General features: G+C 38.4%; 1 protein-coding gene and 1 long non-coding RNA gene across 3 annotated transcripts in view; one reads left to right on the top strand and one right to left on the bottom strand.

Annotated features, from left to right (window-relative positions):
* Positions 1 to 15,449, top strand: part of LOC146688359 (uncharacterized) — a 38,854-nt gene that overhangs the window by 754 nt on the left and 22,651 nt on the right. Inside the window, exon 2 of the long non-coding RNA XR_014916531.1 lies at positions 551 to 635. This is a non-coding gene — a long non-coding RNA (uncharacterized LOC146688359). The remainder of the gene's footprint in view (positions 1 to 550; positions 636 to 15,449) is intronic.
* Positions 1,530 to 11,735, bottom strand: LOC146688360 (LIM/homeobox protein Lhx8-like). 2 transcript variants are annotated; one of them, XM_085438925.1, is made up of 8 exons: positions 11,590 to 11,735; positions 10,097 to 10,255; positions 8,987 to 9,108; positions 7,520 to 7,740; positions 6,771 to 6,871; positions 6,210 to 6,305; positions 4,559 to 4,739; positions 1,530 to 2,232 (listed from the first exon to the last, which is right to left on the bottom strand). In XM_085438925.1, the coding sequence occupies exons 1-8, from the start codon at positions 11,620 to 11,622 to the stop codon at positions 2,156 to 2,158; spliced, it is 990 nt and encodes a 329-aa protein (XP_085295051.1). In that variant the 5' UTR covers positions 11,623 to 11,735; the 3' UTR covers positions 1,530 to 2,155. The 2 variants fall into 2 exon arrangements, with proteins under 2 accessions (XP_085295051.1, XP_085295053.1); XM_085438927.1 differs by lacking the exon at positions 11,590 to 11,735 and adding an exon at positions 10,538 to 10,628 and having other exon boundaries at positions 2,149 to 2,232.

Raw genomic sequence — 15,449 nt, 5'->3', positions numbered from 1 at the left:
TCCTCATTGCTTTATTATTGTAGCTCTAGTAATAAATAATAATGTAAGGATGCCCATAGTATATACAGTATTCTGAAGAAGGTCTAAAATGTCACTGTGTGTGCATGTGTGTTTTATGTATATGGATTTTTTAAAAGTATTACTCATGATATAACATTGTCCAGACATGCCTGGTAAGGACATGAGGAGGAAACAGTAGGAGCTGTGTGAGGCTACTAAAGGCAGGGCTATAACATTTTTCTGTCATCATTTTATTATAGATTAAGTGCAAGAGTTGTTAGGTGTGGATAATTAGATTATAGTTTATTGCAATAGCAAGTTGTGCCTTGTTCTCAGATAGACAGCAAGTGGAGAGTGATATATGAAATGATGGGATGGAAGGAAGAAGAGAAGCAAAGAGTGATTCACAGGCAGAGCCTAAATTATTTCTCACAGTTTTTTGTTGCCTTATGGTTCCAAGCGCTGTCACCAATCTTTGCATTTTGTTATTATCTCATGACACTTGTTTAATCAGCTACCATCTCTCCTATGGACTTTTTAATGTCAACAGTCTCAGATCAACACAGCCCTGCCCTCCAGCACTATCAGCAGCAGGAGCAGCAGAAACCCCTCAACAGCAACATTGTACCCATCAGGTAAAACATCGGCTAAGTTTGCTTTGCCTTGTTGCCCATATTAGATTCTTGATGAATGTGTGTTGTTGTTATTCAGCCTGGTTCAATGTGCCCCTTTTTAACTTTGAGCACTCGCCCCTTTAAACCTCTCTGCACGGCCCTGCTCGAGAGGATGTGGAGGGTGAAGGTAACGGTGGTCCCCGTGGTAATCGGAGCACTAGGTGCGATGACTCCCAAGCTAGGCGAGTGGCTCCAGCAGATCCCAGGAACAACATCGGAGATCTCTGTCCAGAAGAGCGCAGTCCTGGGGTGTATATACGTATATATTAGGAATGCAACGATACTCGTATCGTTGAGCGCTCAGTGGATCAGCGCTCGACAGTCGAGCGCTGATCCACTGAGCGCTCAACACAGACAGCATCGTCAGAAGGAAAGTTGATCAAATAAATTAAACATTTTGTATTGTTCGATACATATGCGTACCGAACCGAAAGCACTGTATCGAACGGTTCAATATCGATACGAGTATCGTTGCATTCCTAATATATACGTGTGTGTGTAGTCCATTAAGGGGTTTTTGAATATCCCTGGTATATCAGTTACAGCAGTTAGCTGCTTTACAACACACACCCTTTATATAGTTTCGTATTCGTTCTTCTTTGTAAAAGCGCATACTCCCAAAGAATACCACGGTATAAAAACAACTTTGTTCCAACACCCATCACTCAAATTATCAAATCATAGTTTCTATATCCTACAAGAGTGCAGTGTAGACTTTTGATTGGCTTTTTGTATATTTGTGGTATTGGATATGTATACACTCACTCAGTGTGTAGTTCATACGAATTCTATTAGAATCTAGCATTCATTTATTAAACACATTTACTGTATTACTTTTTTTAAGAATATCACTACTGAGCAACAAGTGTTCATTTAATTGTAGTCAATAATACTTTCAGTGTCAGCTGGAGAATACTGACATTTTGTTTACATTTGCTTTTTAATATACAAAACATGTATTCTACATGTTTATCTTTGCAACAACAACAAAAAAAAGACTGTTAGTAGTGTAACTCAATCCTGACTTTTCTAGTAGTCATAAGACAGGGCAAAAAGCATTTTAAATCCCATCCCCAGTTCTTTAACCTTAACAAAAACATCACTCAAAAAAAAAAAAAAAAAAAAAAAAGCAAACAAGCAATTTTACATCATTTTCAAACAAAGTGCCTTATCTCATCAAATCCTTCAAATAAATTAAATTTAACACATTAACAAAAGTCTCATCTTACAGACATCAGTTTTCACATTAATTCTCATCCATTTCATTTCATGAAATTAATGCAGTAACTTGAGCTGATGAAGTGTCTGCTTACATTAGGCAGCAGTGTAAATTCAGTACTCTTCATATGCTGGACAATGAATTTAACCCATCCAGTCCTTACGAATTCATTTTAAACCAACTCCTCTCACTCTCTATTATTTGCTCATCATCCAACCATGAAGGAACCAGTGGCTTTATTTTTCAGGCAGCAGGTTGAAGCTTAGGCATGGCTGACTGGCAGTTGTGTCAGTGAATGGGACATGTGTGGCTGCAGCAGAAGTGGGTCTGGAGTTTGGACTGTGGAAGTAACAAACTCAAAGTTATTCAATGATCATAGATGTCGGTAAATAAGCATGGTTTCTGACAAGATCTCAGACTTTGATTTTAACAACAATAACTGATTCCCAGTACTGAAAATGGGATTCCTCCAAACTATCAGCAAGTGATGCAGAGATTACCTTAGCTCTGAGTTTCCTGCGTATTGGTAGATTCAAAGACTGATCAGCATAGCAATGACCGTATTACCATCAGTGTTGGGGAGTAACGCAATACATGTACCGCCATTACTCATATTTTGTATTTTAAATACGTAACTGTATTCTGTTACAGTTGCTGTTTAAGAAGGTGGTATTCAGAATCAGTGTTGGTCAAGTTACTTGAAAAAGTAATCAGTAACTAATTACTGATTACTTCCCCAAAAAAGTAATCCCGTTACTTTACTGATTACTTATTTTCAAAAGTAATTAATTACTTAGTTACTTTTTAAAAACGATTTACAACCTGAATAGGTGATAAAGTGATAGATCTTTCAGCCCAATTCTACTTTTTCTACATAATCCATCATACAAAATGTAATCAAATGGAAAAGTCTCTTTTTTTTTTAACTTGTTTTATTAGTTTTAATCTTTTAACTTTATGCATCAAGCAAAAATTTAATTATATGCAACATTCTCTGACTGGAAGAAATTTGTTTAATATATAAACCTATTTTCTGCACATTCCAGCACATAAAATATATATTTTTTTGTGTTTACACTCACTCTTTCAAATAGATGCAAGTAAAACACAGCAGAAAGTAAATAAAATCAAAGACTCGTGGTCCTTTTGCTCTATTTTCACCTGTAAAGCAGGAGTGGAGCAGGCGGAGGGTTACCCTGGTGCAGGTGTGCCGCAGCGGTCAGTGGAAGAATCCGCGAGTTTCTCTGTGTTTCCCATTACGTCGTAGCGCACTCGGTGCTTGCTTGGAAGTTTAGGGGTTTTTTTCGCTGTAAAAAGAAGTTTTCTTCCCACGCACAGCGGACGCTAATGTTTTTGTCACTTTTTATGGAATCAAACTTAAAGGTCAGTACTTCCACGCTTTAAACGCTGCACGCTCATACGCTCTCCCGCACTCGATATATTGTCCATTGTTGATCTGCAGACAGCTGTTGTCACAAACGTAGCACTTGCTTATGTCACTGTCATGAGACATTCTCGCAAAAAAAAAAAAAAAAAAAAAAAATTTCACGGTTTTAGTAACGCAGCGTTCCTACGGGAAAGTAACGGTAATCTAATTACCGTTTTTGCAATAGCAAACCTGTTACTTTACTCGTTACTTGAAAAAAAGTGATCGGATTACAGTACTGCCCATCTCTGTTCAGAATACAGTTACTTTGTTCAAATGAATGGATTACACGGCGATACTTTCCTGTTTCATATGTTAGGCTATGCCCTCTCTATTTTTAGTTTTCCATGCCGGTGGACACCCAAACAAAACGCGGATTAAGAAGCTCTAATGTCCGTGTCTCAATCTCGCGGCTCATGTCACCTCTACTTGCGGACCGCATAATGACGAGAAGAAATGTTTTTTTAAGAAATTATTCACAAAAATGATTTAATATGAAAGCATTAGGCAGCGTGTTACAGGCATCGCCTTAAAGAATGTAGCCTCATGGGCAGTGTAGTCCGTGCTGCAGGGAGAATGGACTGCCATACCCGTTATGTGTCTGTGAGCGAGGGAGGGAGAAAAAGAAAAAAGTACGAGCTGTCACGGAGCAGAAAGCGGAGCTGGAAGCATGTAAATATAATAATAACCACTGCAGCCAAGAAGAGTGCCTGACGAGCCCAGTTGTAAGTAAGCTATTAAGACTCAACTGTACACTGTGTTCGTGTTTTCCTCCGAAACAATAAGTTCCGTTGGAGCAGCCTTTCAACCAAAGTAAAGCTAGTTTTCAGCTACGAGCCCGACACGAACCCGACATATTAGCCAGAGTTCCCTTTACGGTTTTACGCCTTTACAGCTCAGAGCCGCGAACCTGTTTTACAAGTGTGGAATAGTTTTCTATACGAGATCGCTGCAAAAAGTGCAGCCTTACCTAATGTCAACCTACTGTTACTCATTTTATATTAAGATTTAAAATCTAGTTGGTATTGGTATGGCAGTAAAAGTAATAAATCACACAGCAATAGTACATTCATGTAGTTGTAAAAAGCATGAGAATATATTAAGTAATCCAAAGTATTGAGAATATGTTACTCTCATTGAGTAACGTAACGGAATACATTACAAAATACATTTTGGGGCATTTATTCTGTCATCTGTAGTGGAATACATTTTAAAGGTAACCCTCACAACACTGCTTACCATCCATATAGGTCAGTGTGGTGAGGAGAGGTGCATCTGGAGAAATATAGGTGGTATACTGGAGATCATCCATCAACGGTGGAGACAGCTGACCAGGAGCAAGTGATGTCATCATTGTTGACTGGGCAGGATTTGGGTTAATGTGCTTCTTTTGACGAGCTCGGCAGTTCTGAAACCAAACCTGTATGAAAGAAGCCTGGATTAATCGCTGGTCTTGGAGTGATGGTTTCCCTTGAAAGCGCAGGGGATTGTTTTTCTTCACACAGAAAAATGTCTAGACATCAACTGTGCAAATACCCTGGATTTCTCACTATTCTCAACTTGAGGGAAAACGAACTTTGCAAGTTCATTATGTTGCTTGCTGGCATTTTAAATTCTGGATTTAGCTCCAGATTCTAACTGTTTACATTAATCCAACAATTAGCGCAAAGCAATACACCAAAAGTTACACCTATGTTTAGGGCTGCTACGATTAGTCGACTAGTCACGATTACGTCGACTATCAAAATCGTCGACGACTGATTTAATAGTCGACGCGTCGTTTAAAGCTTTGTAAGATCCCAAAAGACGCAGGAATAAGTAGTAGGATTTAAGAGTGTAATAACGGACTGAAACAGAAGATGGCAGCACTGCATCTACAAGGATGTCAGCTGCCGTTAAACCCCGAAGAAGAAGAAGAAGAAGCTGTGTCCCAGAATTCATAGCGCAGCCCAGCTCAGTTTCCAACAATGGCGGCAGCTAGTTAGTTTTAAAATTACTCTTATTATTCTTTCTGGGTCACAAAATAAACGTTTAACATATTTTCAGGCGAGAATGTTGCTGTGTAAACCTCAAATATCTGCTCAGTTTATCAAGACACCACATATTTTCAAAAGCGCTCCGACGTTTTCGGAGACGTCTGTTACCCGCTAGCTCGATAGCTAACCGGGGGCAAGGCTAACTAGAGCCGTGAGAACACCGGACTCCCGGCTGTCACTTAGATAACTTAAAAATTTTATTGTTTGGCTTTTTTCAGTATTTTATTTGTTCCTGAGTAAATCGGTTTGGCTGAGATCAAAGTTATAATTTTTACACAGCTGAATAAACATCAAGCAGACAGCTGATTATCAGAAGTGTGAGATGCTCGAGAATATACTCCGGTGTCCTGTTATATTTTAGATAGCAAGGAGTTTATTAAACTTCACCGAAACAATCTGCAAATGTCATTAAAATTTAATAAACTATCATCTTGTCTTTATTTTTAGTTAGCACAGACCTTAAACACCTAAAGCTGTAAGCTAATGATAGTTATATAAGAGCAGATGCTGCTGGTGCAATAAACTGTACGTTTTACATCCAATGGATGATGATCTGATTAGTCGACTAATCGCAAAAATAATCGGTGACTAGTCGACTATCAAAATAATCGTTTGTGGCAGCCCTACCTATGTTATGACCAGTTATGAAGAAATCTGACAGTTACTGCGAACTTTAAAATTCTTACAAAAATTGCCACCCACAGAGTTTAATTATGACCCAAAATTTGTTCACTCCAACCAACTAAGCATGCATTATTTCAAAGGGACTGCTAAATTTGCTCACTTAATCCTGTGACACGTTATTGCAGGACCTCCCTGCAGTCGTTTAGTATTGTCATTCAGGTCTGTTTTACCTGAATAACCCTGCGGCTGAGTCCAGTTCTCTCTGCCAGCTTCTGCAGCGTCTGTGCATCTGGGTTGTTATCTTTAGCAAACTGGGTCTGCATCACCTAAACAAGTGGAGATGACAGATGAGTAAATGTTTACATCACTGAAATCTAAGATGGGTTTCACTGTTATTTTAACAGACCATGGTAGCAGAGTGCTATGGTGTTCAAATGCCACTAGAGGGCAGAAAAACGTCAAAATAAGCTGAACAAATATCTGGCTTATATTGTTCTTTCCTCTGAACACACTCAGCAAACAGAGCCCCAGTAACATTCACTAGTCACCATACAATCATACACAGCCATCACTTTAATATTAAAACAGTAACTTAACAGGGTTCTCTCACAGAAGAACAAAGTATTCACTGGATATTAAAAATGTAGACATGAAAAAAGACAAAGTGCTATTATTTTAGTCATCCATGCTAGTGGTTGTACTTGTTGTGACACTTTTAAGTGTAAATGGTCTAATGGCAATGCAGGAGTTAGCACGCAGGAAAAAAAGAAGAAAAAAAAAGTGGACAACACCTGTAACTGGTCCACAGTGAAGCTGGTCCTGGCCCTCTTAGCTGGCTTGGGCAAAATGCTAAGGTCATCTTTGTCTGCCATCTCTTCATTTTTTGGTTGTTCTTTAAGAAAAACAGGATTAAAGGACATTTTAAATGACTGGTCCCATTTCAGGTCAGATGCCCTGCGGACATCACCGGAACACGAGTTCCATCTAGAAGACCCATGTGTTAGAAAGGTGTCTTTTTGTACAGGGTCAGGCTATATTCTTCAGTATGTGTGACAGAGTGGTAACAGGAGGATTCAGCTGTCTCTCTGCAGAGTTTAAGGTTCGGTGTGATATTGTGACAGGCAGAAGCATTCGTGTTAGCAGTACAGATATATTTTCAAAGTGGGTGTTACTAAGAACTTATAATATTTTCATTTCTATCCTTGAGACATTTATTCAAGTATTTGATGTTTGAGTGAAACTAAAATGCCAATGCAAGCAAGTATGGCATTGAACTGTAATGTCTGGAGTATTCTAACCATAGGTTTTTTTGGAAAGACTTCCAAAAAATAGTTTACATGGCAGCAGAAATGACATACCTCAGTAAGATGAGCATGTGGTCTGTACATGACATTTGCTCGTCTTTTACTTAACTTTAAAATTCAAAGTTGAATTTTTTTTTTTTTTTTTTGGGGGGGGGGGGGGGGTGTAATATTCATTTCACAATCATTTTACTGTTTGCTGTAATTCAGATCGGACCCTTGTCCATCCATACACTCACTGTTTTCCTTGGCTCGTTTGAGATTCTCCATCATAATATCATAGTGTGGCCGGCAGAAGATTCGATTCTCCAGAAGTCCGCATTCTTCCCCTGTAGAAAGCTGGCGTTTACACGAGGTGCAGGAGAAACAAGCCAGGTGGAAGGTGCTACCTCTCGCCCGACGCACCCAGTCACTAGAATGGATGTTACGCCCACAACGGGCACAGCGAGTCCCATATCGCCTGGAACAGAGGGAAAAAAATTTTAAAAAAAATCTGTATTTATCTATGAAAGACTTTCTTCAGGTTTTCAGTCCATCCTTGATACCCCATTTAAAAAAAAAAAGTCATTTACATTTTTTCCTGTACTTAAAATAAAAACAAAAAAGAAAACGAAAACCCTCACCCAAACAAGATTTTGTTAGCGATTATAATGTCTAAGGCATAATCCATTGACATTTTTAGCCTTTCCTGTCAGTTCACTGTACCTACATTGCCTACACGCCCCAGTATGTGTACCAGCCCGGCCCTGACCCTGCATGAGGGCTGATATCAATCATCATCTGAGATCAAAGTGCATGTGTACCTGATCGCAGGTGTGATGAATATAACCAGACAATCCATTTGAAACAAACATATTCTTCTCCAGTGATGCATTTGGGGATAAGCTGCAGCAGCTTGCCCTTCTTATCCCCTAACAAGAGAAGTTGATGTGTCATACGTTATTCGGACTTCCTTAAGAGTCATGTTTTAGTCAGTTGGAATAGTCTCCCTCTGCCAAATATTAACTATTAGTCAAAATTTAAACAGGATGGAAATGACAGGAAGTTTCTAAACAACTGAAAGCAAAAGGCAGCCCAATTGCGAGGTGTTAAATATTTTCACCAGTCAGTCGATTCTGACTAAAATTAATTCATGCACGTAACACACAGATCAGATAGTTTTCTGCTCTTTGATATCATTACTTAAAGACTAGATGTGTACTATAAAAATATGAATATCATATATGCAACAAAATCTTACATTAAATTATATTAAAAAATTACCTGGGGGCATAGTCCCCACCTCTTTGCATTCGGAATGGTTTCCTCTGTTAGGATAAGCATCTGGTTAGGTCAGTTTGTTATAGTGTTCTTGTTCTTCTAGCCAAATTGTTTTGTTTAAGCTCATTTTCCATTCCTTCATGTTTTGGATAAAATCTTTATGATCTTTTGGGGTGAAGTGAAAGCTACATTTTTGTAATTGTAAAGCGCTTTGAGGGCCCCAAAAAGCGCTATATAAATGCAATCCATTATTATTATTATTACTACATTTTGAATAGCAAACCTGTGTGTCCTTTCACTGCTTGACAGGAAAAAAAAAATCATATACCGATAATGTTAAACTATTCTTGAGTCCCAGATTCCCACAGTCTGACATTTTATAAAATTCACATTTAGAATAGAACTAACTGCATATAGGACACAGGTGGTGTGTGTGTGTGATGTACCTGAAGTAGTCGAGTTTGCAGAAAACCTCTTTGTCTCTGATGTAACAGCTCACGTGTCGGCCCAGTGAAGTCTTACACACACTGCATGAGAGGCAGCGCACGTGCCAGCACAGATTATTGACCTAGGATTTCAAATTTTGACAGAGTTTAGAATTATTTAAATACCCTTCCAAAGTATATTCTATCATCATTACTAAAGACCATAGAGGCTCCTGGAATTATTGGTAATGCTTTTATTTTTCTGAATGCAATGAGATATTATTGTTCTCATTTGATAATTAATAAGCCTTTTGTGGTGTGATTCCAATTCCAAAATAATACCAAATGTACATCCAGAGACAGAAAAGCTTTAATGAGCCAAATGAATTTTGACTGCACACTCATCCATTCTGTCCTTATAGACACAGAAGTGTTTAAAACATTTTATTTATTTATTTTTCTTTAATTAATTTTCTACAAAGTTTTTTTTTTTTTTTTTAAAGCAGAATAATTATGTTCCTAGTGTTAGAAGTTAGTGTTAATAGAATTCCTTGGAGTACTTTAAAGGACAGTACAGATACAATGAGATTTATGCATCTTAATTTTACAAACACAAATATAAAAAAAAAAAAAAAAAAAAAAAAAAAAAAAAAAAAGTCAATGTATCAGCACTGCCCTCTAAAGCACAAAGAGGACCCCATGCCAAGGGTTCAACAGCTGTACCTTAAGAACTGTGACCCCAATGACAAGGCGATCATAAACCTACGGGCAAAATGAAATACTTTATTTTCTGAGGGTGAAGATTAGTACAAAGCATTAACGTGCTGTGTAAAATTGCAGAAATACTTGTTCTGCTTAGGCTAGCTCATATATTTATATCAGTTTTCAAAATTAATAAACCCTCAAAATGATTTAATTCCTCTTGTAGGACAATCAAATCCACATTTAGCTATAAAGAGAGGCAACTTTGCTGTACAACTCTATTAAAAGAAAGCTGACAAGTGCTGAAAATATCTGAACTACTTTTCCCCCTTTTCTTAGAATGATAACTGGACTGCTTTGTATTAAAACTGGCCTAGTTTGGAAGTGTTGTCAGTGACATTTTGGCCAGACACAGTATGTTAGTTTGACCTTCAGGAGGTATCTGTCCACTATCTCCAGACCGCAGGAGGTGCACACCGGTTTCCCCTGCACACAGACCTCGGTGGGGACCGCAGACGAAGAGGACGAGGAGAGGGAGGACGGAGAGTAAGAGTCCTCATCAAAAATATCATCGGGACCAGAGGAGCCCTATTAGAAATAACAGTCCCCAGAGTAAAAAAATAAATATAAATCAAAATGATTAAAAAGGGACAGCAAAAAAAAGAACTTTACACTTTTAAAAATGTCCTCAAATGTGTCACGAAATTTAGGAGCATAAGTCAATTTAAAAATTAATTGCGTTTGTTTTATGTACATTTGCTACTCAAATGCGTACACTCACGCGTGCTCCTTGCAATTTCTGTGTCTGTCTCAAGCTGTTATCCCCACGGGAAAAAGAAAACGCAGTTAATTTGGAAGTGAAACACCTACTGTGTCGCTATAAATATGTCCTTGTTGTAGCTGAGTGAAAACAACCTCCGTCGATGGCGTTTCTTCTTCTGACATGGTGTCAGCCATAAGTCTGGAGTGACGCACTAGCCTGACTGGCACCTAGTAAAAGTTATGTCGTCCTCATATGACAACCATCGAGATTAGCCTTCGCTTTCTATAGGTATGAATGTGCATTTATTTTATTTAAGTAGACATGGGTCCAGTCATGGTGTCGAGCTAAATATTATTTTTATTACGGAAGCCCACACATGACTTAAAATATTCTATTAGCATTGTGGGGAAAAGAGGACGTATATGTTCAATTAGCAGCTCGTGGGACCGCATGTAGAGCGGCCTCGCGCACAGCTGAATTTAATTCTGACTAATTGTGTGTTTAGTAACGCACGTGCACAGGCTAAAGACCACTGTATGCTTGTCACGCTACAGTCTGCACTTGGCTACAGTCTTCCAGAGTCAGGTCACAAATCAGGCTTCCCCCCCCTTTCTATTACATTTTTGAAAGTGTAGCTACATGGCGTAGGCTACGAAAATATGAAACGTGGAGGTGCCCGTCTTTATTTTGTATTTATATTGCTAACGTCTGCATGAATAAATATTTATATTTTGTTTTATTTTATTTTATTTATGTACTGTGATGCGGAACTTATGAAAATTGAAGAAAATGTGTCACTTTTTTAGAAGCCTGTACCTGACTTTATCGAAAACAAAAAGTTCGCTGAACCCTCTAACTTCAAATATTGCATTATATTTGGGGTATCTTAAAAGTTCACTAAGCTAATTTAGGTCGCTGGCCCACATTCGTCAATTGTTCGTTGTAAATGAGCACTGGGATACAGGGCAGCTGAAATGTAACGAGTCTGTTTGAAAATATTATGTAACTAATTTTCCGAAATAAACATAATAATAATAATAATAATAATAATAATAATGATGATGATGATGAAAATAATAAATAACTATAAGCTCGTACGAAGTTTGTTTTACCTGTGATTAACTTACAGAATGTGACTTAATGATAGATTTGTACTCACCACGCTGTTGGACACACAGTTAAACATTTTCATGAAGCATCCCCGTTCAGCCAGATGTTCACAGCAGCAGCGGTTCGCTGTTTTACCCTCCTTGTTTTATTAGTCCACCGCGCTTCTGCCGACTCGCCTGCTTTATTGTGACGGTCAGAGGTTTGTTTCTCTTCTTACCACTTGTTGCAAAAAAAAAAAAAAAAGAAAAAGAAAAAACCCGACAGAGAAAGACCGGCGCACCTCCCACTGCGTTAGTCTGAGACCGCCCGCTGTAGCAAGAACTCCATTTCGGGTAGATTGGTTTAAATCGTTAGTGTTAAATTAAGAACAAAAATACTTATATTGATATTGATGAATCGTGAGCTTTAAGGCCTCAAAACTTTAGATATCAATATCAGTCAGTGAAAAATTACAAATTGTTGACTGAAATTACAAAGAAATTACAAAGAAATGAGCCAAAAAGACATCCCCCCCCCCCCCCCCCCCCATTTTTGCTTAAAATATAGGTCCAGTAAAACGAATTTGATTTGGAAAATTCCCATGAGGCAATGTAATATACAGTTATTTACTCGAAAACGACTTTACAATATTGTACTTGGGAAAAATGTTAATATTTGCACGCTGACAGTGTAGAAAGGGAATTTACAGCAGATAGCTTTTCAGTCGAAAACATCTAACCCAGGATTTTATATGGAATCACAAGATTTCGGTTTATATCATTTAGTTTATTTCTCATAACCTGGAAAAAAACATACTGCAACACTTTGAGAAAATCTTCTTAAAAAATGAACCTTCATAAATCTTTTCTTGTGAGAGACACTTATAGGTTCAGTTAAGCCCAGCCGGACTTTATCACCACTCTTCATCTTTTCCTTCCTTGTCATTAGGGACCTAAAGAAAACATCACAGGTTGTGTTTGGGCGCTGAATTATATTTATTTAGACATCCACACCATCTGAGCAGCTGCTAAAGTTGTTGATTTAATCCTTCGAAACTGCTCACAGTACATTAGAACAACAGTTTTAATCAATTCAATTAAGTGACCCTGCTGTTCTTTTGCTGTGCAGCATTGAAATACAGTGTGTCTATATTTATAACTACAAATAAATATTGAAAGTTAAGCTATTTATTGCAATACTATCACAACACTTTCATGACTTTTCATGTACCTTTTATTGTCCCCTTTAAAAAAGAGATGTGCCCCCCACATACACACATCCATTCTTTGACGATTACCTTATGAGACATTAAGTAAAGATGAAGGCTGACCAGAAATTGGGGTCGAAAAAGCATGAATGAAAACATTCTCAGAGGGCACTTTCTGAATGGAGAATCAAGAGGCAGGTCAAGAATTCCTTCGGGTCTTATCTGCATATGCAACCCAATACCGCAGCCCACTCAGACTTCTAAAACTGTATCTTTGACGTGGAATTTAATGGCTTGATGTGTGCTTAACCCTGAACAGAAAAGTCTGCTTTTAAAAACTGTAATGTGAAATATGAAAGTAGCAGCACCACAAAACATTCAGTTATTAATGGATGTCATCTGGACCTTTTCTGAAATAGCTATAAGAATGTACGAACATATTAAATGGAACGGTCTTTGTCAGCACTTTCTAGGAACATAAACTTGTTAAACTGTCTAACAGACGGAGTATTGTATCTTTGTCATAAGATGATACTATCATTAAAATGAACATAATAACTTTTTCAGTGAAACAGGCATTTCTGATATTTTCTTGCCCTACTGGAGGAATGGCGAGTAACATTTGTGCAGTGGTTAGCACTCTTGTCTCTCGGCAAGAAGGTTCAAATCCACCATGTGACTGGGCCCTTTCTGTGTGGACTTTGCATGCTCTCCCCGTGTCTGAGTGGGTTCCATCCAGGTGGTCTGGCTTCCTCACACATTCCAAAAACAACCAAAAAGTTGAATGGGAGGCAGAGCTAATTGGTGATTCTAAATTGCCCATAGGTGTGAATGTGAGTGTGACTGTGTTAGCCCTTTGACAGACTGACCTCTCCAGGCTGTACCCTGCCTCTTGCTGGATGGATGGATGGAACTTATCATCATATCATTATAACTTCAGAGTACACCAAAATGACAGATAATGTTGTAAAAGGTTAAATCTAATAAAGTTCCTGTCTTTTTGTGTCTAGGAGTAATTGTAATTGGACAAACTCTTGAAAAATGGCCTAACCTCCCTGTCAGCACCCAATGTAGAGACCCAAAACATAACTCTACTGTAACTCATCTCTCTCTCTTAAACACACACACTGAAGCTGATGTAAGAGGATGTTTATCTCCCAGTGATGCTGATTACAGACATGCAAACCCTTACTTACTTCTTCTCTACAAATCTGAATGGAACTGAATGGTTCAGCTCCTCCAAAAAACAAACCAAAACTGCCCTGTTTGCATTTGCATGACATCTGACATTAAATTTGAAAATTTATAGTCGGACAGTCAGCGTGTGGTAACTCTAATAAAATCTTTGTAGCACAATTAGTTTGATCTTGCTTTTCTTTCCTTTCACTTTAAATATCCACTTTAAATGTTCTGCCAAAATTAGCTCAGGCTAATGAACATTTAGTAAAACTACAGTGTGTTCCATGCTAAGTCAAAGCCATGAATGGCTATCATTCTTAAACAGAAAACACTGTTTTTGCAAAAGAGTTACCCCCTGCACCTACTACAGCTTTCTTCAGGCTTTATTTATTTTATTTGCAGCAATATGCATTAATCTCATGTCAATGAAGCTTCCGTATGACTGTTCCCACCACTAACACATGACCCTACGCTGTGTTCACTGCATCATTCCATGTCTGGCACTGATCACCACCTGCACTCATGTATATATCTTTCTACGTAGCACTTTAATTCTTATTCTTATTTTTATTTTTTCATGTCTATTTAAGCGTAATTTATGACAGTATGTTTGCACTGAAGCACTGCAGCAATTTCCTAATGTTGTAAACCTGCTCAACATTTGGCAATAAAACCCTTTCTGATTCTTATTCTGATTCTTCCAGTTGAGGACATGTGAGATGTTCTCAAACATTTATACTCATACATACTATGATTTACTGCAAAACTGCATCAACACTATGCAAGCAAATGTTTTATTTGTCTTAATGTCACTGTAAAATATTCTAATAACTACTGGCCTCTGTGCAGGAACAGAAGCCCAGTGCCCTGTCCCCCTCCCCTACACAGTGGCAAGTTTACTGTCATTAAGTCAGAGTTCGTGAGCAGTGGCAGTGTTTGTCAATGGGCTTGGTTTCCCTCTTTGGTCATAAACATCCCAGCATCATAAAAACACACAGTTATTTTTGGTTTAAGGCAGCTTTTGCTATGGCTTATCTCGCTGCTTGGAAGTTTTCTCAGTACGGGTGTGTCTCTGTACATCTTTGTGTGTTTGTGTGCAAGTTTATCTGAGATGATTTAGCTGAATGTCAGAGAGTTGCTGCTGAAAGATCGGTTGGGACTGCGTGCATCATGGCTGCTCACTGAACGTGTGGTTGAGAGAGGAGACCACCTTCCTCGCCAACTGCTAGGTTTCCATAGGTTATCTGACCCCTGGCAGGAAGTGTTGTGACAGGTATGGATGGAAGAACATGACTGGAAGACGGTGGTCCTTTCATTCTGTACACCGGAAACTCTACAAACGGTTACAATTAGGAAGGGCAGCACTTTGTGTGTGCGTGGATATATATGTGTGTGTGTGTACCTCTTTAGAAATCTTTGTGGGGACCAAAAACTGGAATTTTACTATACTTGTGGGGACCAAAGGTCACTTTGAGGACAAAAGTGCCTGTCCTCGTGAGTTTGAAGGCATTTTTGAAAGTCAAAATGTGGTTTTAGTGTCAGGG

Source organism: Copadichromis virginalis, linkage group LG18 (genome assembly GCF_057382275.1).
Source record: "Copadichromis virginalis isolate Kocher_CV1m ecotype Utaka linkage group LG18, C_Virginalis_male_GT1.1, whole genome shotgun sequence".
Lineage (NCBI taxonomy): Eukaryota > Metazoa > Chordata > Actinopteri > Cichliformes > Cichlidae > Copadichromis > Copadichromis virginalis.
Note: the sequence above shows the minus strand (reverse complement) of the source record. Positions and strands in the feature narration are given on the sequence as shown.

What these genes read in the sequence shown, in the direction of transcription:
- LOC146688360 (XM_085438927.1), bottom strand. Translation starts at nt 10,624, where the DNA reads ATGGCTGACACCATGTCAGAAGAAGAAACGCCATCGACGGAGGTTGTT. An exon ending in GACATATTTATAGCGACACA is followed by an intron (nt 10,256 to 10,537) that starts GTAGGTGTTTCA and finishes TATTTCTAATAG; the next exon opens with GGCTCCTCTGGTCCCGATGA. An exon ending in CACACTGACCTATATGGATG is followed by an intron (nt 2,233 to 4,558) that starts GTAAGCAGTGTT and finishes TTACTTCCACAG; the next exon opens with TCCAAACTCCAGACCCACTT.